Raw genomic sequence first — 27,916 nt, forward strand, 5'->3', positions numbered from 1 at the left:
GGCACCGAAAAATAAGATGGCTTCCTCTTCCTCCTCCGCGCCGAGCTCCACACCGAAGCACTCGGCGCCGAAGACAACCACTAGCTCCTCGGTACCGACACCATCCCCGGAACCGAGCAAAAAACCCAAAGCCATCGACACCCACACCTCGAAGCCGAAAGTCATCTCTGAACCGAGGGAACAACCGGACATTTCTAAACCACACACTTCAAAACAACAAACATGACTCCAAGACTAAAAAACCTATGGCTCCGACACCTTCGGCGCCAACGGATCGGCCCCTCACAGAGGAACTATTTCGGTCCGATCCACTCCAAAAAACACTTATCAAAGACCCTAAAACTGGACATTTGATGCTCAGCATCAAAAAGAGACCGCTGGACAAGCCTGCCTCAGCTCCACCTCCAAAGAGAAGAGACTTTGCTACCTCCCCTTTGAGACTACCCTCACCCCCTCCTCCATCTCCTCCGCCTCCCCCACCTCATCATTCCCCAACACCCTCTCTGGATGAGGATGATAACGATGTCTACGACAACACAGGGGACGGACCCCATGACCAACCCATAGGGGCCCCCTCTACTACAGGCTCCCCAGACCCATGGGACTACTACAACATCCCAGATGTCCCTAACGTCCCGCAGGACAACCTTTACCCTTCCAGACCGTCCCCCCCCGAAGACACTATGGGGTTTAACCAACTGCTCCATAGGGCTGCACACTACCACAGAGTTGATCTACATACAGACCCCGTGGAGGAGGACTTCCTCCTAGATACTTTTGACACTACACACAGGGCCACTTCCATTCTGCCCATTCTTAAAGGGGTTATCAAACACGCGGCAGAGGTCTTTAAAGACCCGGTTAGAGCCAGGGTCATCAACCCTCGCATCGAAATGAAGTATAAGGCCGCCCCTACCGACCCCACCTACATCAGAGGGCCCGCACCACTAGACTCCCTAGTAGTCTCCACTGCAAGGAAACGTGCAAACTCCCAGGCATCAGGCGAGGCACCACCACCTGATAAAGAGTCCAAACTCATAGATGCCTCTGGCAAGCGAACTGCATCCCAGGCTGCCAACATATGGCGCATTGCAAACACCCAAGCGCTTTTAGCACAATATGACAGGGCACATTATGATGAGCTAGAAGCCATTATGCAACACCTCCCTGACAAATACAAGAATAGAGCCAACGAGCTAAACCAGGAGGGTAAAACCATCACCAACACCTCCATACGCTGTGCCCTCGATGTTGCTGACACCACCTCTGTGGCAATTAACACCAGCGTCCTCCTCCGTAGGCATGCCTGGCTACGAATTTCGGGTTTTAAACCTGAGGTGCAAGCTTCAATCCTCAACCACCCTTTTGACCAAGAACATCTCTTTGGCCCAAACGTTGACGTTGCCCTTGAGAAAATGAAGGACACCGATACGGCAAAGTCTATGGGAGCCTTACAGTCACACCCTCCTAGGTGCTCCTTTTGCCGTTCTTCCTTTCGAAGCACCCCCAGAGGCTACTCTTCTGACAGCGCCTCTACTTCCTATAAAGCCCCTACACAATCCACCTTCACTAGGGGTTACCAGAGACGTGGCTACAGGGGTAACAACAATAAAGGCAGAGGCAAAGCTAATACCTCCCGCTCTGCCTCCACCCCACCCAATGACTTCCCTCCACTCCCCCCAGACCATCCCACTCCAGTCAGGGGCAGACTCCACAATTTCCTTCATGTCTGGGCTACTATCACCTCGGACAAATGGGTAACACAAATAATTCGGTCAGGCTACTGCCTCAAACTAAATCTATCCCCCCAAACATTCCACCCAAACAACGCCCAATGTCACAGGAACATTTGTCCCTTCTAAAGCAGGAGGTAATCTCCCTCCTACAAAAGAGTGTGATAGAGCTAGTTCCTGCCCACCAACAAATTATGGGAGTTTACTCCCTATATTTTCTCATACCAAAAAGGGACGACACTCGAAGGCCCATCCTGGACCTCAGACCCCTAAATCACTATATACACTCGGACCATTTCCACATGGTCACACTCCAGCAGGTACTTCCCCTGCTCTCCCAAAACGACTTCCTTGCCACCCTAGACCTCAAGGACGCCTATTTCCACATTCCCGTTCACAAAGCTCACAGAAAGTTTCTCAGGTTTGTAGTGGACGGTCAACACTATCAATTCAATGTGCTCCCATTCGGAGTCACCACAGCACCGCGAGTGTTTACCAAATGCCTAGCGGTCGTGGCAGCACACCTGTGAAGACAACACATCCACGTCTTCCCATACCTAGACGACTGGCTGATAAAAGCCAGCTCATACAACCAGTGTGTACAACACACTCACGCCACTATCCAGCTACTTCACGAACTGGGCTTCACAGTAAACCACACGAAGTCCCATCTGCAACCGTCCCACGTAAAACAATACCTAGGTGCCACTATAGACACCTCAAAAGCGCTAGCCTACCCCAGTCCTGCCAGGATAGCAAACATTCAGGCTCTACGTGCCAAATTTCATCCAGAACACTCTCTTCCAGCTCGAGTGTTCATGCAACTTATAGGAATGATGGCCTCTTGCATATTCATAATACCTCACGCAAGACTCCAGATGCGTCCTCTCCAAGAGTGCTTAGCGCGCCAATGGAACCAGGCCCTGGGTCAATTGACAGATCTGGTCTTGGTAGGTGGTCGCGCCCATCGCTCTCTGCAGTGGTGGACCACCAAAAACCTTTCTAAAGGACGACCGTTCCTGGAACCTGTTCCTCAGATAGTACTGACAGCGAACGCATCGCTCTCCGGCTGGGGAGCTCACCTACTACATCACACTATGCAGGGCAAGTGGACATCTCAACAAAAGTTACTCCACATCAACTATCTGGAGTTACTAGCCATATTCTTAGCACTAAAGGCATTTCAAACACAGATATCAGGCAAAGCCGTCCTAGTTCGCACGGACAACATGACAGTCATGTACTATATACAGAAACAAGGAGGCACACACTCTCCGCAGCTCTCTCAGTTAGCACAGAGCATATGGAGATGGGCCATACCCCAAAAAATCTTTCTCCTAGTCCAACATGTTCCAGGCGTCCAAAACACTATGGCCGATCTTCTGAGCAGACAAACACAACAGATCCATGAGTGGGAACTCCATCCACAAGTTCTTCACCCGTACTTCCAAATGTGGGGGCATCCACAAATAGACCTCTTCGCCACCCACGAAAACGCCAAATGCCCAAGCTTCGCCGCAAGGTATCCACACCCATTGTCCAAAGGCAATGCGATATGGATGAACTGGTCAGGCAAATTTGCGTACGCTTTTCCGCCTCTCCCACTCATTCCATTAGTGGTACGCAAACTACAACAACACTCCCTTACTCTCATCCCAGTAGCTCCAACTTGGGCCAGACAACAGTGGTACACCACACTGCTGGAACTATCTGTAGTACCGCACCAAAAGTTATACCTCTTTCCACGCCTCTTAACCCAGAATCATGGAGAGATCAGGTACCCGGACCCAGCTCAGCTCAACCTTGTGATCTGGCTCCTGAAATCCTAGAATTCGGTTATCTAAATCTTCCCCCAGTCTGTATGAATGTCATTAGAGAAGCTAGACCTACCACTAGAGCTTGCTGCGCAGCCAAGTGGGAACGTTTTGTGGTTTATTGTTACAGCAATAACTTCAATCCCCTAGATGTGTCCATTAAACACATCATAGGCCTACAAAGATGCAATCTAGCCTACACGTCTATTAGACTGCACCTTGCAGCCATAGCAGCTTATCTACAAAACAGGCAACATCTGTCACTCACTCTTTAGAGTACCTGCCATAAAAGCCTTCATGGAAGGCCTAAAAAGAATAATTCCCCCCAGACTGCCACCCTCACCTGTGTGGAACCTAAAAATCGTTCTCACAAGACTAATGGGGCCTCCCTTTGAACCTCTGCACAAATGTGGAATTCAATTCCTAACATGGAAAACTGTTTTTCTTGTAGCCATCCCTTCCCTCAGAAGAGTCAGTGAGCTACAAACACTCACCATTCAAGAACCCTTTCTGCAAATGCACCATAACAAAGTGGTTCTCCGAACTAATCCAAAATTCCTCCCTAAAGTCATTTCTCCATTTCACCTAAACCAATCTGTGGAACTGCCTGTTTTCTTCTCGCTGCCACAGACCATTGCAGAAAGAGCTCTCCACACATTAGATGTCAAACGAGCCTTACTCTACTACATCGAAAGAACTCAACCCTTTTGTAAGACCAAACAACTGTATGTGTCTTTCTCACCACCACACAAAGGCAACCCCATCTCCAAGTCTGGGATAGCTAGGTGGATTGTTAAATGCATACAGATTTGCTACCACAAAGCAAAACAAACACTAACTGTTCCCCCCAAAGCCCACTCTACACGGAAGATAGGGGCTTCCATGGCATTGTTAGGGAACATTCCCTTAGATGATATCTGCCAAGCAGCTACATGGTCTACACCGCACACTTCACTAAACACTATTGTGTAGATGTGCAAACTAAGCAACAAGCTAGTGTGGGCCATGCTGTACTCAAAACACTGTTTCAAACAACTGCAACAGATACTGGTGGTCGCCGCTAAGAGCGAGTATTGCTATATAATCTATGCACAGTGTGTAATCTGCAGCTCATATGCCTCGAACGGCAAATGCTACTTACCAGTATGTATCTGTTCTTGGCATGTAGAGCTGCAGATCTACACACGCCCACCCGGCTACCTTTATCTGTTCCAGTTTATCTTATTTAGATACAGCACACATGGGCATCTTCACTACTTATTACTACGCTCCATCATTTCCCCACTGGCGAAAAACAAGCTGAGAATGGAGCCGAAGCCAATGCGCAATACGATCCAAAGGAGGAGTCACATACCTTGTGACTTCCAAAGACTTTCCAAGAGAAAAACAACTGCAACATCCGGGCCCAACACCAGATGGCGATCTATACACAGTGTGTAGATCTGCAGCTCTACATGCCAAGAACAGATGCATACTGGTAAGTAGCATTTGCCTTATCTATGGTATCTACTGGGTCGGCAGTGGCGCGGACTGCAGTCAAAGGTGGGATTAAGGTAATTGGATTCTGGTGCACCACAGAAAAAAAGTTATGCAAAATAGCGCAAGACACAAAAGCACTGAAGTGGATTAATGTGCAGATGCGAGAGATGACGGAAGAGAGGGACATTTTTCCGCAAAGCCGCTTCCCCCCTGACAACCAGGACAGCTTCTGCATGGATGGCAATGCTGCTGCGATTTGGTCAGAGGAAGGGATCTCTGGGTGGGTTTAAACAGTTAGGGACCGGCCAGAAATCACTGGACCTTTCCCGCCACCCACATCACATAGCTGCCCAATGGATGTAGCCGAGGAGGACGGGGCTGCCTGAAGGTGAGTGATGTTGATATCTGTAGAGGGTGGGGTGAGAACCTCCTCACTAAACACATTCTACTGTGAATCTTCCGTTTCCCCATCTCAGAAAAAATAGCAATTTGAATGAGAAGGCAGCATTGAACTTTTCTACCCAGGTGTTTGAAATGTGAGATCCTAGATACCCGAGGCGAAAAGACAAGTAAAACAAGGAGCAGTTGAACTTAAAAAGATACTAAACAAGCATTGGCATAGCCAATAGGTCTCGCTTTTGGGACCTTATAAGTATTTAGTTATACAGCACAATATCCTTGGGGCAACACCAACTTTTGCATGGCTAAAAACGTATAAGGTCCCAAAGGCGAGACCTATTGGCTATGCCAGTGCTTGTTTCTGACTCCTGCTGGGCCCATAACAAAGGCAGAATTTGATGGGTTATTAAGCCTCCTTTTGTTTGAGTCTCCTGGCTGGCAGCAGCCAGGAGCCTCACACCTAGAAGCAAATGCAGCAGAGGGGAAACAAAGGCTCACAACTTGGTAGCCCTTCACACATATTTAAGAGAGGCAGATTTTCACTTTGTTCAGTCCCTGTTTTGGAGATATGCATTCACTGTAAGATTGTCAAGGAAAGCTTTATTCGACTGCATCTTTTTACAATCATAAAAGCGTGAGACATTCATAAAAATACAAACAATAACAATTATTACACTTATACAAATACCTAGGTTTAATAGTTAATATAAAAAATAGTTCTAAAAAGAAAGAACAGCAAATGCCCAGTCAGTTATAATTCATCACAGTTTAAAAGTCAACACATGAGGTTCATCACAGTTTAAAAATCTTCACATATCATACTTTTTCTAAAGTGCAGTGCTTTCTTCAGGAACCTTGCTATGCACCAAGCTACATGTTCATTCTCCAGAAACTGGAGTTTAACCATAGCCGGACGATATTGCCTTAGCCCCTGTTGCTTTAAAAGTGGTACTATCCACACTTTCCTTAACGCTATATAATATTTGCAAAATAGGACTAAATGTATTGTGGACTGTTCAGCCTGCATATCACATGGGCAGGGTTGCAGTGTCAGTGACCAGTCGTTCAATTTTGGAAAAGTCACTAATATATGAATGATATCCAGCCTGAACCATGTTAAGAGCCGCCTATCAAATCTGCCTGGTGCAAATGTTAGATACGATTGCATGTCAAAGGAGGTTAAAATTACCTGGTGTTGTTTTACAGTGAATTTTAAACACTCTCCTGACATTCTTATCGTACTCGGGTGCTGAAGCCCCTACTTTCGGAGTTTCTTTCTGGGGATGTCTTGCATAATATTAGGGTTGGTAAAATATTCTGCGTGCTCTAGGTCACTCATGAACGCACGTACCTGACCCTGGGAATTTTTAAAGCCCCCTCAAGTTTAAGACAATCTTCAAGTATCTCTCTATTTAACTTAGTTTGCTCTTCTGTTCATATTCTGTGCCATAGCAGGATGCGTTCAAGTTTTATGAGGTCCGAGATATACTGAAGACCCAATTTCTCATGGCAGACAAAAGAAGAGGTACTAGCTGGGACAGATAAAAGATATCTTAAAAATGAATGTTCGAGGCATATGAGCTGCAGATTACACACTTGTGCATAGATCGCCATCTGGTGTTGGGCCCGGATGTTTGTAGTTTGTTTTTCCTCTTGGAAAGTCTTTGGAAGTCACGAGGTCGGTGACTCCTCCTTTGGATCGTACTGCGCATGGGCTTCGGCTCCATCCTCAGATTGTTTTTTTCCGCCATCTGGCTCGGATGTAATCTTCGCGCTCCGGTTCCGAACAGCTTCCAGTTCGACGATCGACGCGCAATCCTCACCCCAATTCGCGGTATTGTTTCGATCGTGATCTCCCCACTCGACGCGCCTCTCATCGGCAACACCTTCGGTTCCAGTCGTCGACGGCGGCCTTCGGACCTACCCAATCTCCGGTCCTGGCTAATGGAAAGGACTCCATTTAAAAAGTGCCCTCGATGTGGGTCCAAATTCCCCACACTGATCTCCACGAGGTGTGCAATCTCTGCCTCTCCCCTGAACACGAGGCTCGAGACTGTCCGGCGTGTAAATCCTTCCGTTCCAAGAAAACGATTCGGGACCGAAGAGCCAGAAGAACCATGGCACACTCCTCGACGGCGATCCCGGACGACATCTTCGGGGAAGGTGTCGACGCTCCAGAACAACATACCGACGAGGGACTCGTCAGTGCATCCAAAGCAGACGTTTCAGATGTGGAGGGCATCCCTCTGGCACAGAGGGTCATGAGTACTACTCTACCCCCCCCCCCCCACACCCTCACCAGCACCGAAAAAAGCTTCGGTCACGCCTTCGGGCCTAAGCAAGACCAAAGACACTGCTTCCCACACCGCACCTTCGGGACCGGTAAAGAAGCCAATTAAGCCTTCGGGCGGCTCGGGCTCGAGCCAGCCCACCGTTGGAGCCGATAAACACTCTTCGGGACCGAAAAAGAAACCGGCCTCCATCTCGACACCGAGCCCCACACCGAAACATTCGGGGTCGAGACCCAGCTCCTCGGCACCAACCCCATCTTCGGTACCGACAAAAGCCCACAAGGCCACCGGCACCGACACTTCGAAGCCGAAATCCATCTCGCCGCCCACTAAACAATCGGAGCTTTCCAAGCATGGTTCCAAACAACGAACCAGCACCGACAAACCTAAGAAACCAACGGCCCCGACGCCTTCGGCGCCGACGGACCAACCAACCTCTCCAGAACTATTCGCACCGGATCCCTTACAAAAAACACAAACTAAAGATCCCAAATCTGGACATTTGATGCTCTCTATCAAAAAGAGACAGTTAGAGAAACCTGCTCCGCCTCCACCTCCAAAAAGGAAGGACTCTGCTACCTTCCCTTTCAGACTACCTTCCCCACCTCCTCCACCTTCCCCTCCTCCACCTTCTCCACCCCCACCTCATCATTCCCCGACCCCATCCCCGGATAATGATGATCAAGGGGATCCATATGATGACATAGGGGATGTGCCCCAAGATATACCTACAGGGGACCCCACTCCCACAGGATCCCTAGACCCATGGGGCGATTATAATGTCCCTGTTATCCCTAACGTCCCACAAGACGATCTTTACCCTTCCAGACCTTCTCCACCAGAAGACTCCTTGGGGTTCAACCATTTACTGCAAAGGGCGGCACACTACCACGGGGTCGATTTACATACTGACCCAGTGGAGGAGGATTTCCTCCTAGATACATTTGACACCACACATAGGACCACCTCCTTATTGCCTATGCTTAAAGGTGTTATAAAACATACGCCGGAGATCTTTAAGGACCCAGTCAGGGCCAGGGTCATTAACCCGCGCACTGAAAAGAAGTATAAAGCCGCTCCAACAGATCCCTCCTACATCAGAGGGCCAGTGCCACTAGATTCCCTGGTAGTTTCCACAGCACAGAAAAGGGCCAATTCCCAGGCGTCAGGCGACGCACCACCACCTGACAAAGAGTCTAAACTCTTGGACGCATCAGGCAAGCGTACTGCATCTCAATCTGCCAATATATGGCGTATCGCCAATACACAAGCACTACTAGCGAGGTATGACAGGGCCCATTATGACGAGTTAGAAGCCATAATGCACCATCTCCCTGATAAATACAAAGCTAGGGCCAATGAGCTAATTCAGGAGGGCAAAACAATTACTAATACCTCCATACGTTGTGCCTTAGATGCAGCAGACACAGCCTCTAGGGCCATCAATACTAGTGTCCTCCTCCGCCGCCATGCCTGGCTAAGGATATCAGGTTTTAAACCGGAGGTACAAGCCTCCATCCTCAACCATCCCTTTGACCAGGAACATTTGTTTGGCCAAAAAGTGGATGACGCCCTAGAGAAAATGAAAAAGGACACTGACACGGCAAAATCCATGGGAGCCTTACAATCTCACCCTCCCAGACGCTCCTTTCGCCGCTCTTCCTTTCGGAGCACATCCAGAGGCTCCTCAGACACCGCTTCCACTTCATACAAATCCCCTACTCAGTCCACTTTTTCAAGGGGTTACCAAAGGGGCGGCTACAGGGGCAACAATAACAAAGGCAGAGGCAAAACAAACACCTCCCGCTCTGCCACCGCGCCTACCCAATGACTTCCCTCCACTTCCCCCAGACCATCCCACTCCGGTCGGGGGCAGACTCCAACATTTCCTTCGGGTCTGGACTACCATCACCTCGGACAGATGGGTAACAAATAATTCGGTCAGGCTACTGCCTAGAACTAATATCTACCCCCCCCCCCCCCCCAAACATTCCACCCAGACAACGCCCAATGTCACCAGAACATCTACTGCTACTCAAGCAGGAGGTAATCTCCCTCCTAGACAAAAAGGCAATAGAACACGTTCCTACCAACCAACAAAATATGGGGGTCTACTCCCTATATTTTCTCATACCAAAAAGGGACGAGACTCTACGGCCCATCCTAGACCTTCGGCCCCTAAACAAATACATACACTCAGACCATTTTCATATGGTAACGCTTCAGCAGGTACTTCCGCTACTTTCCCAAAACGACTTCCTCACAACTTTAGACCTAAAAGACGCTTATTTCCACATTCCAGTGCACAACGCTCACAGGAAGTACCTCAGATTTGTAGTGGACGGCCAACGCTACCAATTCAAACTGCTCCCGTTCGGAGTCACAACCGCACCACGAGTATTCACCAAGTGCCTAGCAGTGGTGGCAGCACATCTGTGAAGACAGCACATTCATGTCTTCCCATACCTAGACGACTGGTTGATAAAAGCCAGTCCATACAATCAGTGTGTACAACACACACACACCACGATCCAGCTACTTTACCAGCTAGGCTTCACGGTAAACCACGAAAAGTCCCATCTACAACCATCCCACATAAAATAATATCTAGGTGCCACTATAGACACCTCAAAAGCGCTCGCCTACCCCAATCCTGCCAGGATTGCTAGCATTCAGGCTCTACGCGCAAAATTCATAGCACAACACTCCCTTCCAGCTCGGGTGTTTATGCAACTAATAGGGATGATGGCCTCTTGCATCTTCATAGTACCTCACGCAAGACTCCAGATGCGTCCTCTCCAAGAGTGCTTAGCGCGCCAATGGAACCAGGCCCAGGGTCAATTAACAGATCTGGTGTTGGTAGACGGTCGCACCCATCGCTCTCTGCAGTGGTGGACCGCCACAAACCTTTCCACAGGTGGACCGTTCCTGGACCCGGTTCCCCAGATAGTACTAACCACAGACGCATCGCTCTCCGGCTGGGGAGCTCATCTGTTACATCTCACCGTGCAGGGCACATGGACACCTCAACAAAAGTTACTCCACATCAACCATCTGGAGTTACTAGCAATCTTCTAAGCCCTAAAATCTTTTCAAAACAGATTTCAGGCAAGGCAGTCCTAATCCGCACAGACAACATGACAGCCATGTACTATATTCAAAAACAAGGCGGCACACACTCTCCACAGCTCTCTCAGCTAGCACAGAGCATATGGAGATGAGCCATACCCCAGAAAATCTTTCTCCTAGCTCAGCATGTCCCAGGAGTCCAAAACACTATCGTAGATCTGCTCAGCAGACAAACACAACAAATCCACGAGTGGGAACTCCACCCACAAGTTCTACACCCGTACTTTCAGATGTGGGGGCATCCACAAATAGACCTCTTCGCCACCCACGAAAACACCAAATGCCCAAGCTTCGCCGCCAGATATCCACACCCATTGTCCAAAGGAAATGCGATATGGATGAACTGGTCTGGCAGATTTGCGTACGCTTTTCCGCCTCTCCCACTCATTCCACTAGTGGTGCGCAAACTACAGCAACACTCCCTCACACTAATCCTAGTAGCTCCAACTTGGGCCAGACAACCGTGGTACACCACACTGCTGGAACACCACACTGCTGGAACTATCTGTACTACCGCACCAAAAATTACGCCTCTCTCCACACCTCTTAACCCAGAACCATGGAGAGATCAGACACTCGGACCCAGCTCAGCTCAACCTTGCGATCTGGCTCCTGAAGTCCTAGAATCCGGTTATTTAAATCTTCCCCCTGACTGTATGAACGTCATCAAGGAAGCTAGACGACCCACCACTAGAGCGTGCTACGCCGCCAAGTGGAAACATTTTGTTGTCTATTGTCACAACAACACCATCAATCCCCTAGATGTCTCCATTCAACACATCATAGGCTACTTACTCCACCTACAAAGGTGTAATCTAGCCTATACGTCCATTCGACTACACCTCGCAGCTATAGCAACTTATCTACAAAACAGGCAACATCTATCACTCTTTGGAGTACCTGCCATTAAAGCCTTCATGGAAGGCCTTAAAAGAATAATTCCCCCCAGAGTGCCACCCTCACCTGTGTGGAACCTAAATATCGTTCTCACCAGACTAATGGGGCCTCCCTTCAAACCGTTGCACAAATGTGAACTTCAATTTTTAACCTGGAAAACCGCTTTTCTCGTAGCCATCACTTCCCTCAGAAGGGTCAGTGAGATACAAGCATTTACCATTCAAGAACCATTTCTGCAAATGCACCATAACAAAGTTGTTCTCCGTACCAACCCAAAATTCCTCCCTAAAGTCATTTCTCCTTTTCACCTAAACCAATCTGTAGAACTACCAGTATTCTTCTCGCAACCACAAACTGTTGCAGAAAGAGCTCTACACACACTAGATGTCAAACAAGCCTTACACTACTACATCGAGAGAACACAACCTTTCCGTAAGACCAAACAACTGTTTGTCTCTTTCTCTCCACCACACAAGGGCAACCCCATCTCCAAGTCGGGATAGTTAGGTGGATTGTCAAATGCATTCAGATTTGCTACCATAAAGCAAAACGAACGCTATTCGTTCCCCCTAAAGCCCATTCCACATGTAAAATAGGGGCTTCAATGGCTTTTCTAGGAAACATCCCATTAGGTGATATCTGCAAAGCAGCTACATGGTCAACACCGCACACTTTCACCAAACACTATTGTGTGCAAACTAAGCAACAAGCTAGTGTGGGCCAGGCTGTACTCAAAACATTATTTCAAATCACTGCAACAGATACGGGTGGTCGCCGCTAACGGTGGGTACTGCTATATAATCTAAGCAGAAGTGTGTAATCTGCCTCTCATATGCCTCGAACGAATATGCTACTTACCAGTATGCATCTGTTCTTGGCATGTAGAGATGCAGATCTACACCCGCCTCCCCAGCTACCTGTATCTGTTCCAGTTTATCTTATTTAGATAACACACACATGGGCATCTTCACTGTTATTACTACGCTCCATCTTTCCCTGCTGGCGAAAAACAATCTGAGGATGGAGCCGAAGCTCATGCGCAATACGATCCAAAGGAGGAGACACCGACCTCGTGACTTCCAAAGACTTTCCAAGAGGAAAAACAAACTGCAAACATCCGGGCCCAACACCAGATGGCGATCTATGCACAAGTGTGTAGATCTGCAGCTCTACATGCCAAGAACAGATGCATACTGGTAAGTAGCATATTCATTTCCACTACTTGAATTGGCTGAGCAGTAGAAAAATCCCACACTCCCGCCCCGTATATTACCGTTGTGGTACATTTGGCCTTATCAATTTGGATAAGCTCTGATGGGGGCTTCCTGCCTAGTTTCTTGGAAAAGGAGGAAAGGGCAGCTGTTGTCTTTGCAAAGGGCATCCTTTTTGTTTGTATTGCTTGTGCCCATGAGTTGCTTTGATTAAACACAATACCAAGATAGGAGAAGTTCTTGGTTATAGCTAACTTCTGCGCGAACTTCTGCCCGCCCACGTACATGTTCCTCGGCCTATTTCTTCTCCCACCACAATTCACATAAGCTTGTCAGATGTGTTGGTGTTTCCCAGTGTTTTCACAAAATAAATAGCATTTATATAGCGCATACTACCCCTGAGGAGGCGTTGCAATAATTTAAATATTGCTATTTTTGCTTTTAAAGCACTATGGGTAGAGGAAGCTTTACGCTGACAAAAGGCAAAACATTGGTTTATGTGAATCTTACAAAAGTGTGCATCTTCTGCCTAAATCAGGAGGGTTTGCAAGTATACATGAAATGTGCTCAAATGTACTCATGATAGACCTGCTAAACATATATGTGAGGGCTTAAGATCTGATGTCACTTCTTGTGATGTTACTTCCTGTGATGTCACGCTCTGTGATGTCACGTGCTGCAATATCACGCGCTGTGATGCCTCTAGCATACTGATTAATTAGGTTAGTCCCCACCACTTCTTTTTATAGGACTTGTGCCCTACATAGAAGGGTACCTCTCTGCCACTGGTAGAGCTCGTGCACTCCTGTCCCCATCTCGAGATCAGCTGTTCACTTGTATCCATGTGTAACACGTCAGTTTTCCCTGAGAGCCTTTTAATTGTCCAACGAGAGCCATGCAGGTGCCTCAGTTGAGCCATTTAAATGGCCTCTGCTGACAATTTGAACTCTGCCTCTTACGTGTATTTACCCCACATGCCTCGCTCCAGAGGTTATTTTCAGCCACTGAAAACCACTTTCCTAGGCATAAACACCAGCCTCTGTGGTCTATGTGTAATTCCCTTACAAGGCTTAGCGACGGGGGTTGTCTGCCCACTAGTTCATGCCAGACGCACCCTCATGTTGTCTAAGAAGACATATTCTCAAAATTAAGGAGAGCTTTTTACCATACTCCGCTGATGCTGACATTTTCATCTTTTTTTTTTCCAACAGCAGGATTTAGATTTTATGAAACCAACGTCAATAACGGAGAAGATGGTGTTTTCTTGCTTTCTCACTTCACATATGCTAAATAAATCTGAGGGATTAGCTGTTTTCCCATGATGCACCATGTCGATGACCTGCTTTCAAAGATGACATTTACATCTTTACACATATGGCCATCGCATCACAGCAGTAATGTAAACGCATGAGTATTTCCGTTTACTTTAGCGAGTCTTGACTTGTAGATGTTGCCCTCTGGGTTGCCATGTTAATGCCCTGCATAATCTAGCCAAGGTGCCCCTGACTGTAACAATCACTGTGCCGGAAAATATGTCGTAATTGAGCTTAGAAAGTCACCGTCTCCGTGCCACATAATATGCCCACCTCTGTGCCCAAGAAAATGGTCAATATTGAGCCCCAGATTATTTATGATCTGAAATATTTTGACGCTTTGCCCTTCAGCGTGTCCTTGAATAAAAGCTTTCTTTGTGCAGACCAGCCGTCTGTAGTTGTGGAATATGACTCACCACGGTACATACAAATATGTGGCCATCTTGATTGTGTTTTTGCACTGTTGTTCTTGCACGACAGTGGTGGCGTGCAGCAGAGAAGCCTGCACAGTTGCTGCTGCCTGTCCTGTGCTGTATGTGTCCTGCCCTTGAAGGAAGCGTGCACTTTTGGCGGGCAGCAGTGAAGCGTGCACTTTTGGCGGGTGGAAGTTGAGCTTTAGCAGTAGGCGGGTGGCAGTGAAGCTTGCACTGGAGGCGGGTGGCAGCGAAGCTTGCGCTGTTTCCCGTTGCATCTTGAGCTGTAGGCGGGTGGCAGTGAAGCCCTCACTGCTGACGGATGGCAGCAGAGCTCGTGTTGTAGGTGGGTGGCAGTGAAGTGTGCGCTGGAGGCGGGTGGCAGCGGAGGTTGCGCTGTTTCCGGGTGAATCTTGCGCTGTAGGTGGGGGGTGGCAGTGAAGCTCTCACTGCTGACAGATGGCAGCGTAGCTCATGTTGTAGGTGAGGGCAGTGAAGCTTGCGCTGTAGGCGGGTGTCCGCGGCGCTTGCATTGTTGACGGATGACAGTGCAGCTTGCGTGCTTCTGCTGTGCGTCTGAAGGAAGCTCCAGGTTGCCTCTCTGGGCTCAGCAGCCTTTGCTCACGCACGGTAGACGTGCTTCTTCCATACATACAGGGGTAACACATGCCGGTGCCTCGAGCCCTCCACTTGCGGGCTTGTTTGTGTTTAGCCAGGCCATGGGTATGACCTCAGTGATTCTATGCAGGCCTAGAGGCTCCTGTAGGTTTACTACACGCCCACCAACACATGCCTGTACATTCTGCCACATGCCCACTCCTAGGAGTGGCCCAGAACTGACGCTTTGTCTTCAGCCGCAACCGAGAAGCCACAGACTGAATGTGCACGGTGTCTGCACCCTTCCTCTTTGACTGCGTAACTATTTGAACACACATCCAGTGCCCTGGAAGAAGGGCATACTAGTGCGTGCCAGGGAATCATTGTATTATTCTGTAATGGCACAAAGAGAACATTTCCAAAACACGGGTTGGGCTAAAAGCAATGTAAAGAAGTGCGCCCGCGAAACTAAAAGCGACATTTGAAATCTGACCCAGAATAGATGGCACCTTCCTGGCCGCTGCTCGTTCCCGACAGGTGTAGGCCGTGGGAGGAAACATTTCCTTGGGAAGGTGGGTCATGCTCCCACCTTTTAACAATTGTGGGCATTCAATTTTTGAAAGCCACACGCAATGGTCAATCACGTCAGCTTTTCAGCAAACTCTACACGCAAGAGTTTGCTGAAAAGCTGAAGTGATTCCAAGAGGTCTCTCCTAGAGCAGCGCATGCACGCTGAGCTCTAGGTGAGACCTAAAAAGCGACAAACACGTAAACAGCTGCATGTCGGGAACCAGCTTCTAGTATGACAGTTTAGATGAAGGCACGTATGTAGCCACACATTCCCATCTGTGAAAAGCGGTTCACAATAAACATGAGCCAAGGCAAAAAAAACAAGAAGACCCCAAATGAACACACAAACACTTTACAGGGTAAGGACACTGTTGTTGGTCGGTGCTGCCGAGGGAGAAATGGAAGTGATGTATGGGGAGCACCAACCAATGAGCTGCTAGCAAAGAAGAGCGGCGTGGGATTGAACCAATGGCAAGCAGCAGGCGGAATTACACTCCTTTAGTGATTACAGCAGGTCTTCCAGAAAGCGCATGCACTGCCTAGGCTGGACCTAAAAACATAACATTCACAACAAACATATATTTTGAGTAAATCAGTTACCTTTGCAGCCATCATGCGAAGTACCTTCGTGCTCCCTCCATTTTATAGCTCGTATATTTCCTTCCCACTCAGCATCTGGAGTCGCACCTGGAGCATCTAGAAAAGAAAACACTTGTGAAAGGGGTCAAGTTTTAACAGTTTTAATCCACCAGTGAAAATGATATGTGCGTTCCCTCAATTCGGAAGGTATGGTTCCTTATCTTTCCGGAAAGGAGCCATTTGGGGGCAAAGATCATGTATATTTAAGTTCCACACATTACTAGTTGAAATCCCTGCAAGAGAACTACACCAGGTCTCAGAGATCACAATATTACCACAAACCCAGTTCGAGGTAAATCTGGATACATATTGCCCGTGGTTTAAACGTATAGTTTAAATTTTGCAAATTGTGTGGGAGAGGGACTGCATTATGCTCAGTAATTAAAATGAATAATCTTACATTTTCTAAGAGGAATTATTGTTGTCACATAGGCTCAGCACTACTACATACCATTGTCAAAATTTTTAATCAACAGTAATGTGCTATTTTCCAAAGAACCTCAAATGCCTAATAAAATCACACATACTGAGATTTTGACTGCTCCGGGTGGGTGATAATTATTTTTAGTTAATATAAAACCATCTTGTGTTGTTATAAGATAATTTATGTGGGCAGCATTGCAGTGCCTGCCATATCTACTATCTTGTTTGATTGATTGGGGTTGCTGGAGGAAGACGGTGTATTTCACTGTTCGTTTTCTGAAGTCTTGCCTTGCTGGCAAAGATGCGAAATAATTTGTGCAGTGTTAATGCCACCATCACAAGAGACTGCTGCACCAGTGCCCATGGTGTTGGATGTTAAATATTTAAAGAATGCTCAGTGAATGTTGTGTGTCCAGAATTGGACGCTGGATTAGAAAGGTGGATGCATGGACACACATTTGCATTTCTTCTTGATCTATCAGCTTTTGATGTGTACGTATGGCCTTTAGAGGCCCTTATTGGCCGTGTTAAGGGCTGTGCAAGAGTTTGACACCTTTTGTCCATGTCTCTTTCATCATCTTCTACTCTGCTTGCTTCCTCTTTTGGAGACTCCATTGGCCCTTTGTCTTGTTTCCTCTTTCACTTTTTCCACAAAGGAGACCCATGGAACCTCTCTTCATTCCTTACAGTGAGCTGTTCGCAGAGGGGTCTCTTCTGTGATCCCTCTGCCTTTGTTCCCTTCTGTACTTGACCAGTTAGCTCCCAGTGTATGTATGGTCTATACTGCCGTCTGGGACCTGAAGCACCTACCTCCTTTAGCCTGCTTTTCCTTTTCAGTAGCATATTGGTTTACTGCAGTAACCAAACACCGCTGAAACCTTGCTCCTCTCCTGTCCTCAGCAGTAATCTTGCCCCTCTCTGCATTTTGCCTGAAATCTTGTACATCTCTCTGTCCCAAGCTGAAATCTTGCATCTTTGCATCCATTAATTTTTTTTGTTGATTCTTGATGCACAACTATTTCAAAGGCAAATATGCGCGTGCCAGAGTAAACTACAACAAATTGTGTTGTGAGACATTTACACTGCAGATTGTTACGGAATTGTTATATGCAGTGTAGCTAACGTGTGTTCCTGGGATTGTCTTTGGAGCTTGGTAATTTTATTATTTTATTAGTATCAATTACTCTAAAAATTCTGAATGCTTTAATTGTGTGTGAGACAGTGTATACATCATATTTTCATTGTATATTTTACATACTCTCGATAGTAAAGACTTGGAAACACTACAACTCCTCCAGTTTTTGCATGTTTTCCACCTTTTGTGGGATAAGGACATGGGACCCTTCACTTGAGAAACTAGGCATGGTATGAGCAGACTCCTTTTCAAGTGACCGCAAAGCGGCCTAGCAAGGGTACATTGAGCCCAAGTGCAAGCAAGGAAAATTGGCCCAGTGCCCTTTTGTTTGGTAGTAAGGTTTGTTGAGGAGCCTTTATGCGCATGTGATAGTTTTGCCCTTTTACTAAGCTCCTTCTGCATTCTGTGGTGTTTTTATTGTGTCACAAGGGAAGTACTTTTTTCCAGATGCACTAACTTTGGGGAGGTACTTTTGTGAGAGTGCAGGGGCAGTAATACTAGTTCCCATATGACCATAGTACAACTGCTAGAGTGTGAGCTGGGTCCACATATCTAATTTTATTAGTTACTCGAAACAAGGGGTAAGAAGAACTTTCTGGCTGCAGGAGGAATAGTTGGACGCTCTAGAGACTCTACCCTCAGTTATTGATATAGTAAGCTTAAGCCAACTCTCACACATCTAGATTTTTATATAACTGAGACAGTGCAACAATTGAGTCAGTGAGGGAATGATGACACTGAAGGAAATTACAAAGCAAATCCATAAGCATAATTCACAAATCCCCATTCCCTTGTGATAGAGAACAGTAATATGTCGATGTTACCAACATCTGTGGTGAACAGGGAAGACTTCTCCTGTGTACTGACTTTCAGGTATCAATCGAGGGAGATGAAAGGGCCCAATTTAATTGATGATGCCTACAGTGCAGGCATGATTTGAACCACTAAACCACAAGGTGTGAGATGCATTTACTTGAACCTGACCACTGCAGTAGTTAGTGATGGTTCACCGGATCAAACACAGCAGATCCCTCTTCATGATGAGTATACTGGGGTGCCTAATCAGCACCAAGTCATCCCACTATCACAAGCACTGTCTCTTTTGTATGGCCTCGCTCAAAGTCCTAAATTGTATCTTATAATTGATAAATTAATGTGCTGTATCATATCTTTAACAGCTGACAGAATAATTCAAACCTACATCTTTTCATTTCCTTACCTGGCAAACGATTCAGTGTGATCCAGTAGTGTTCATCTGGGCTGTATGTGTCCTTTGACCACTCTAGTAAATCTGTAGCACGCTGATCTATCAGTATAAAATGAACAAATTCCCTTGTCAACATGTAGTATGCAGTTCCAAAATACAAAGTGATATTGTGCGGAGGTGGATTCTTCTTCTTTGCCGTTGGATAAACATAAGAAACTCCAACATTGACAAACTCCTTGTAGCTAACAAGTGTCCTGTGTTTCATGTGCTCTGGTTGAATTACTCCTGGAGTTACGTTTCTTCCCTTCCACTTACTTTTGAGATATGTAATAATTTCCCTGTTGGTTTTGAGTGGGTAGTCCTGCCCACAGAGATTGATTACGTAGATCCATTTACTTTGAGAGTCTACAAGGTCTTTCATGCAGTTTATATCCGCCTGCAACCTGGAAAATCCAGCATAAACAACGTTCTCTCTCTTTGATGCCAAGAAAACATTTCTGAAGCACCCGACCAGGTTCTGTACACTACTTTTGTAGACACTAGGGGATTTCTCATCCACATGTATGCAGTATACATTCTGAGGTGCATAAATGGCTCTTATGAGCTTGACAAACATGTGCAACTCTTTGTGTATAGTGATAATGTAAGCCAGGGGGAAATCGGCTTCTTCAGCAGACAGTGGACTTGTAATGAAATGCTGTTCTTGGATGAATTTGGAGCAGTTCACCGAATTCTGCAAGAAGGAGGGCCCTTGTATGGACAATGGGGGCAATGCCTCCTGACAATAATTTGCAATCCTAATAGCAGCGGATTTCCCTTCAAAAAGAGCTGAGCAAAGTTCTTCTGGGTAAAAGCCACATTCTACCAATTCCGGGATAAATTTCTGTTCATTTGGGTCCTTGGAAACAGAATACTTCATATACATTACAGAGAAGATGAAAATGCAAATTCCGATGCAGAGTACAAACCCTGACTTGGCTGCATTCAGCTGGCTCATTTTCTGCCCTTGATATCTTCTTTAGAGTCATATTTTAGTGGTGGGATAGTTAAACCTGTAGGAATTCAGAAATGCATTACATTAAATCGACTACAGTGAGGCTTCCATGACTTGTTCCTAAAATTGTACTATGGCATACTGTTTCAACTTAACATTTCAGTACTGAAACTACAGGCGGTGCTAAACATTATTCTATTTATGTAAGATTTTTGTTATTTGCTTTTTCATCAAAGGGTTTGAGTTTTGAAAATAAAGCTATTCATGTACTACATGTAGTATATTGTGCTGAGTAAACAGGAAAATGGATGAAAATCAAAAAATAAAGTTGGCACTAAAGAAACTGATAGACAAAGCCAAGGTAAGTTGGAATACCATGTTACCCACAACAAATTGTAATGATGTAAATTCAATAGTCTGGTTAAAGTCTTCCTTTATTCTTCATTTACATTTAAACATCACAACATAACAACCAACGTATTTCGTTCCAAAGACTTCTTCAGGACGATTCAAGTCTGAATAGCAATCAGTATTCTCATGATTCGTATTTTGTCACCAACATTGCATCATGTGTAATAACATAAAAGTATAGTCATGGCTTGTGTGCCCAGTAAGGTGCAGTTTAAGTGATGGTCTATTCATTTTGAATGGATTGCTGTGCAGGCTTTAATTGCCCTGTAGAAGTTCCTTATGTCTTTGGAAGGAAGCATGTTGGCTATTATAGTTTGATGTTCATTTTTAAATAAAGCATTAAGAAACAATTTAACCAGACTATTGCATTCACACCAAAACTTTCTTGTTGGATAGTGTGCTGTCCACAATTTGGATTTAATGGATTCTACGCATTGATTTGCAGCAGTACTTCTTGTAGCTGAATGGAGACGCACCTTTGAATATATCAAGGACTGACCCAGAAAGGGGTTAGTTCTACAATTGCCACAACTGCTCAACTTAAACTTAGCCACAGCAAATATACAATTTGTACCAACAGCAAAAAAGTGACCGTACAAGTGAGGGAGAAATAGGATTGTAAGGATAAAGGTGAATAATTAATATTAGAAATTGATGGTGCAAGAAACTGATAATAAAGTGAGAGAAGAATATCTTACATGTATTGACATTTTCTATGGCCTGAATTCGGTTGACTGCATGACTCAATGAATTCAAATCACCAAACTGTGATCAAAGCCCAATATTATCCATGTTGTCCAAGTATCCAATTTACTTACCTTCACTCAATATGTGCCTGTTTACAAAGTTTCAGTTCCATTTTCAGTGTTCCTTTAAAGATCCTGGAAAACTTCTTGTCTGTTTTACCTACGCTGTTAGACCGCTAGGATGCATAAGACTGCAGCATGTATATGCTATGCATTTAAGGCGTAATTCCTCCAAGAAAATAAGTGTTGGTCGGGAAGAGTGTCGTCACTGATCTAATTCAAGACTGAGTAGCTTGACAGCCAGGCAAGGCTTTCCTGATAGCGGAGATTGTTGATGAGTACTTCCACTTAATGACTTGATGGGGTACTTGAAACTATAATGAAAGGACATTCATAAGGATTTATTTTATTAAAGAAATCCATGAAATGTAGGTTAGAAGATGAATGATGTCTAACCCAGGAAATCAGTTAGTATCTGTGCTGATTTCAGACCATGATACAGCAAATATACAACCGGAATATACAATTCCAGAAAGATAACGGTGTAAAGGTTTGTGACTAAGCGATGCTCTAGTGCGACATGTGTAAAAAAACAACAACTGAACAGCCTATAGCTGCAGTAATAACAAAGGCATGGCTTTGGCATGTTTAGCTTGGCACAACGGAGGCTGTCTGTTAATGGTCAACTAATGTTCATTCAACATAGTCTAAAGTTATTTTGTCAACTTTTTGACCCCTTGAAAATAAATGTAATGCGTTCTTCCTAAGGATGTGGCTAGACGACACTCCAGAGAGACTGGCTATAGTGAATTAGTGTAAAGTAAAAAGATTTTTTTCCCTTTTGGATAAGATACTCATCAACTCATTCAATCACTCTATTCAATCAGAATCCCAATATCAGGTTTATACAACTCACTCCCTCTGATGGAACACTTACACACAAAGAGCGCCAATTGTATCCGAGCAAACTATTTATTTGCATCAAAAAATATTTTCATAAACATATAGTCAGTATAAAATATACATTTCATTTTTATAAAAGACGACGAAAATTAAAAACATTTCAGCATTTAGTACTCTAGGAGAAAAGGAGAATAAAAGACAATATACTTTGTCATATCACAGTTAATTCAGACCCTTCATGGGCAACATCGAATAAGGATTCACTTCCCTATTTCAAAGAGTTTGTATGCCCTTTCCGAATTTAACACATATACATTGCGTCGACGCGTTTCGGAGGCTTTCGCTGTTTGTAGCCTTCTTCTTCAGGACAATAACTATTTGTATCTCCTTGTCCAGAAATAGTTGCCTAATACAGAAATAAAAACATTTTTTTCACTTATGATGTAAATCATATTTTCTACATGCAATATTGCTCTGCCTAATCTTGCATCTCTTTCAGTACATTATGGACATCATTATTTTAACTGAACCAACAATTTAGTCCTGAATGTACATACATAGCTACAGAATTTTTCAAAGCACAAGCTTTGTTTAAAGAAACGTTATTTGCATAGTAAGTGTTTCCATCCATTCACACTGCACATTCTTAGCACTCTCACTTATGGTTGACAATTATAAGGAATCGCCTTTATAACATTCACTAGATAATTCCTGAGAAACTCACCTGTGCAAACGCACTAGGGTAACTTGTTTATTGGGCTGAACTCTTGAGAGAGATTTTCTCAGTGTTTCGCAGTTCCCCAAGCTGTCGAGAAATATGATAATCTTTTATTTAAAATCACCCCGTTGTTTGATAATCAGGGGAATAGAACTCCCTGATTCGGAATCAGTTGTCTGATTTCCAATTTACACTTATTATTTTAATTTTTTTAATTTTTCAATATAAGTCTATGTAGTACCTCTCGGGTTATTCATAGAAGTGGACCCATAGAGTCCTATCTTGCGCACTTATTTGTCTTTAGATCACAAAGCAACTCCGTGCCGTTCGGTTTATTCCTATTAAAAAGAAAACTCGATTAAATTTAACCTCACTCACTTTAAAGGTGCAACATTTTTTATCCTACCCATGGTCATTAATAAGGTTTTTATCGTTATTTGCTAATCAGAAACTCTAAAGCTTTTTGACATCGATGCTCACCTTTTAACTAAGGGGTTGCTGGCATTCAAAGTTTCTTTTACTGCTCCGGGTAAGTGTTGCTCGTGGCTGTGTCATAAAAGGGACAAGATAAAAAATGTATATGGTCTCTTTCATTCTAAAATTGTTTTTTCACTGATGCTATTTTGTATCTCGTTTTATCTTTAAACTCTAGGGTTCTGTTTCACATTTACGTCTGCTTTTCATACTACTGTTACAAAAGAAGTAATACGGCCATAAAACTCATGAAGAGGTTCGGAGTTGCATCGTGGAGCTTGTGAACTGTCGATAAGTGCTCCTAGTCCTTTGATGCCCAAGATTGCTATTCACGCTCGCTTGATTTCAATATTATTCTAAGCCGTATAATTGACAACTTTAAGATGTATTTACGAGTGTCTGATAGCGCTAAATCCATGCCCAATCTCTCAGTTGGAGAGTTTTAAATCAGACAGTCAGCAAGCTATCGGGATACTACAAGTGTGGTCTCGCTCCGAACTAGTACACCCTTCCGGTCTTTATGTACCTTTTATGTTAAGCAACCAACAAACTGTCAATTAAACGATAAGCTACGCGTTTGGTCTCACTACATAATAGTCAAGCTTGCCTGCTGGTTTTAAACATACCTCAATGAGTCCAACGGCCAGCGTTCCCGGGCAGCTACTTCCGCGTCTGTGCGATCGCGGGCAACATCGATAACGGACTACCTTGCTAGGTCTGGTTTTTATTGTGTGTAAGCAATGGACGTCATTTTTCCGGGACCGGAACGATTACCAGTTGTACTTTCTTTGAACAAAAACGTTATTCATGACTGCCACTTGTATAATATATTTCAAAACATGATATTGTTGTATTTAAACGCAACTGGGGCTTTCTTATTAAGGAATTACCACTATTTGTTTTAAGAAAAATGCGTTTGCATTTTACAAAAATGTTTTTATATATATAAAAAAACGCCAAATCATTAAGTTTAATCGACTATTTAATGGTGAACGATCGTTCACCACTTCTGCTCGCAGCTAGTCAACTGTTCTAAAAACGCCATGTACACTGATACTCAAGGTAAAGTTCTATCTTGCATCAAGACAATATGAAACTCTTAGCGCATAGTCCATATAATCGAAGATTTGAGTGATACTCTCGTTACTACTCTTGATCACTCCAATTTGCAGAGTTACAGTATTTTTTTATTTTTCTAATATAGTTGTAATTGTAACTACTTGTAAAAAGCCCCCGTGTATGACGTCTTAAGGAATAAATCAACCAATTCATTACGTGACTATTCTCATCCAGTCTTCTTTAGTGTTAAGACCCTTATTGACCGTATCAAGAGTGGAAATATACCACTGTTCTCTATTTTTGCGTTTAATTTCAACATTACCGCCTCTTCTTGAGCAGCTAATCCTTTCTACAATATACCATGAAAAGTCCGTGTATTTGTGTTTGAGTTTTATAAAATGGTCAACCATAGGGGCATTGGTTTTACCTGTCTTTAGTGCAGATCTGTGTTCCAACAAACGCATTCTTAGTTCTCTTCCCATTTCACCCACGTATGCTAGGCCGCAGGGGCATAAGAGCAAGTAAATTAAGTTACTACTCCTACAATTATTGAGGGTTTTGGCAGTCATAGTGTAGTTGTTATAGGTAAGAGTTTTAGTGACGATACAGTGATCGCATATTGAGCAACTACTGCACTTATGGTTGCCGACCGCTCTGTTGCCTGTGAGTGTTGTCTGATTGTTTTGATTTACTTCTCTGTAGGTATGGACCAGGTTATGACGAATGTTATCATTACGTCTGAAGGCAAAAATTGGTTTGGGGATTTTGCCTGATTTGCCATCATTCAAAATATGCCAATTCGAATGGATCACATTCTTCAGTCTATTACTAATGTTAGAAAATTGACTCACGAATACCAATTTGGAGTCTGCTTGCGATTGTGTTTTAGTGGCCTTTGGGTCTGGGTATATCATGCTTTCACGATTATAAAATCGTGCTCTTTTACAGGAGTTTTTAATTAATTTGTTAGGGTATCCTCTATCTTTTAGTTTTTCTGCCAAGTTTTCTGCGTGTTTGAGATCATCAGCAATATTAGAGCAATTTCTCCTCAATCGTAGAAATTGTCCAAATGGGACATTATCACGCTGCGACCGAGGGTGGTAACTATTGTAATGTAAGAGTGTGTTTTCATCCGTGGATTTGGTGTACGATTCCACTTCTAATACGCCTTCCATATTTTTGATGGTGATATCAAGGAAGTTAACTCTGTTCTTGTCAAAAGCTGCTGTGAACTTGAGGTTCCCATCTCCCAAGTTTAACCAATGGATTGGTTAAACTTGGGAGATGGGAACCTCAAGTTCACAGCAGCTTTTGACAAGAACAGAGTTAACTTCCTTGATATCACCATCAAAAATATGGAAGGAGTATTAGGAGTGGAATTGTACACCAAATCCACGGATAAAAACACACTCTTACATTACAATAGTTACCACCCTCGGTCGCAGCGTGATAATGTCCCATTTGGACAATTTCTACGATTGAGGAGAAATTGCTCTAATATTGCTGATTTTCTCAAACACGCAGAAAACTTGGCAGAAAAACTAAAAGATAGAGGATACCCTAAAAAATTAATTAAAAACTCCTGTAAAAGAGCACGATTTTATAATCGTGAAAGCATGATATACCCAGACCCAAAGGCCACTAAAACACAATCGCAAGCAGACTCCAAATTGGTATTCGTGAGTCAATTTTCTAACATTAGTAATAGACTGAAGAATGTGATCCATTCGAATTGGCATATTTTGAATGATGGCAAATCAGGCAAAATCCCCAAACCAATTTTTGCCTTCAGACGTAATGATAACATTCGTCATAACCTGGTCCATACCTACAGAGAAGTAAATCAAAACAATCAGACAACACTCACAGGCAACAGAGCGGTCGGCAACCATAAGTGCAGTAGTTGCTCAATATGCGATCACTGTATCGTCACTAAAACTCTTACCTATAACAACTACACTATGACTGCCAAAACCCTCAATAATTGTAGGAGTAGTAACTTAATTTACTTGCTCTTATGCCCCTGGGGCCTAGCATACGTGGGTGAAACGGGAAGAGAACTAAGAATGCGTTTGTTGGAACACAGATCTGCACTAATGACAGGTAAAACCAATGCCCCTATGGTTGACCATTTTATAAAACTCAAACACAAATACACGGACTTTTCATGGTATATTGTAGAAAGGATTAGCTGCTCAAGAAGAGGCGGTAATGTTGAAATTAAACGCAAAAATAGAGAACAGTGGTATATTTCCACTCTTGATACGGTCAATAAGGGTCTTAACACTAAAGAAGACTGGATGAGAATAGTCACGTAATGAATTGGTTGATTTATTCGTTAAGACGTCATACACGGGGGCTTTTTACAAGTAGTTACAATTACAACTATATTAGAAAAATAAAAAAATACTGTAACTCTGCAAATTGGAGTGATCAAGAGTAGTAACGAGAGTATCACTCAAATCTTCGATTATATGGACTATGCGCTAAGAGTTTCATATTGTCTTGATGCAAGATAGAACTTTACCTTGAGTATCAGTGTACATGGCGTTTTTAGAACAGTTGACTAGCTGCGAGCAGAAGTGGTGAACGATCGTTCACCATTAAATAGTCGATTAAACTTAATGATTTGGCGTTTTTTTATATATATAAAAACATTTTTGTAAAATGCAAATGCATTTTTCTTAAAACAAATACTGGTAATTCCTTAATATGAAAGCCCCAGTTGCGTTTAAATTCAACAATATCATGTTTTGAAATATATTATACAAGTGGCAGTCATGAATAAAGTTTTTGTTCAAAGAAAGTACAACTGGTAATCGTTCCGGTCCCGGAAAAATGACGTCCATTGCTTACACACGATAAAAACCAGACCTAGCAAGGTAGTCCGTTATCGATGTTGCCCGCGATCGCACAGACGCGGAAGTAGCTGCCCGGGAACGCTGGCCGTTGGACTCATTAAAGTATGTTTAAAACCGGCAGGCAAGCTTGACTATTATGTAGTGAGACTAAATGCGTAGCTTATCGTTTAATTGACAGTTTGTTGGTTGCTTAACTTAAAAGGTACATAAAGACCGGAAGGGTGTACTAGTTCGGAGCGAGACCACACTTGTAGTATCCCGATAGCTTGCTGACTGTCTGATTTAAAACTCTCCAACTGAGAGATTGGGCATGGATTTAGCGCTATCAGACACTCGTAAATACATCTTAAAGTTGTCAATTATACGGCTTAGAATAATATTGAAATCAAGCGAGCGTGAATAGCAATCTTGGGGCATCAAAGGACTAGGAGCACTTATCGACAGTTCACAAGCTCCACGATGCAACTCAGAACCTCTTCATGAGTTTTATGGCCGTATTA

General features: G+C 44.2%; 2 protein-coding genes across 4 annotated transcripts in view; one reads left to right on the plus strand and one right to left on the minus strand.

Moving 5' to 3' along the window:
• RTF2 (replication termination factor 2) overlaps nt 1-27,916 on the plus strand; it is a 399,848-nt gene that overhangs the window by 154,295 nt on the left and 217,637 nt on the right. The gene's annotated exons all lie outside the window — the stretch shown is intronic.
• The window catches only part of LOC146812269 (putative beta-1,3-galactosyl-O-glycosyl-glycoprotein beta-1,6-N-acetylglucosaminyltransferase 7), a 68,635-nt gene that overhangs the window by 16,068 nt on the left and 24,651 nt on the right, over nt 1-27,916 (minus strand). For all 3 annotated transcript variants that reach the window (XM_085619274.1, XM_085619272.1, XM_085619273.1), the window contains exons 2-3: nt 19,263-20,302; nt 16,447-16,542 (exon numbers count right to left, since the gene is read on the minus strand). In XM_085619274.1, coding sequence (XP_085475400.1) covers nt 16,447-16,542; nt 19,263-20,247 — 1,081 coding nt within the window. In that variant the 5' untranslated portion in view covers nt 20,248-20,302. The remainder of the gene's footprint in view (nt 1-16,446; nt 16,543-19,262; nt 20,303-27,916) is intronic.

The sequence above is a fragment of the Triturus cristatus genome, chromosome 7 (genome assembly GCF_964204655.1).
Source record: "Triturus cristatus chromosome 7, aTriCri1.1, whole genome shotgun sequence".
Classification (NCBI taxonomy): Eukaryota; Metazoa; Chordata; class Amphibia; order Caudata; family Salamandridae; genus Triturus; species Triturus cristatus.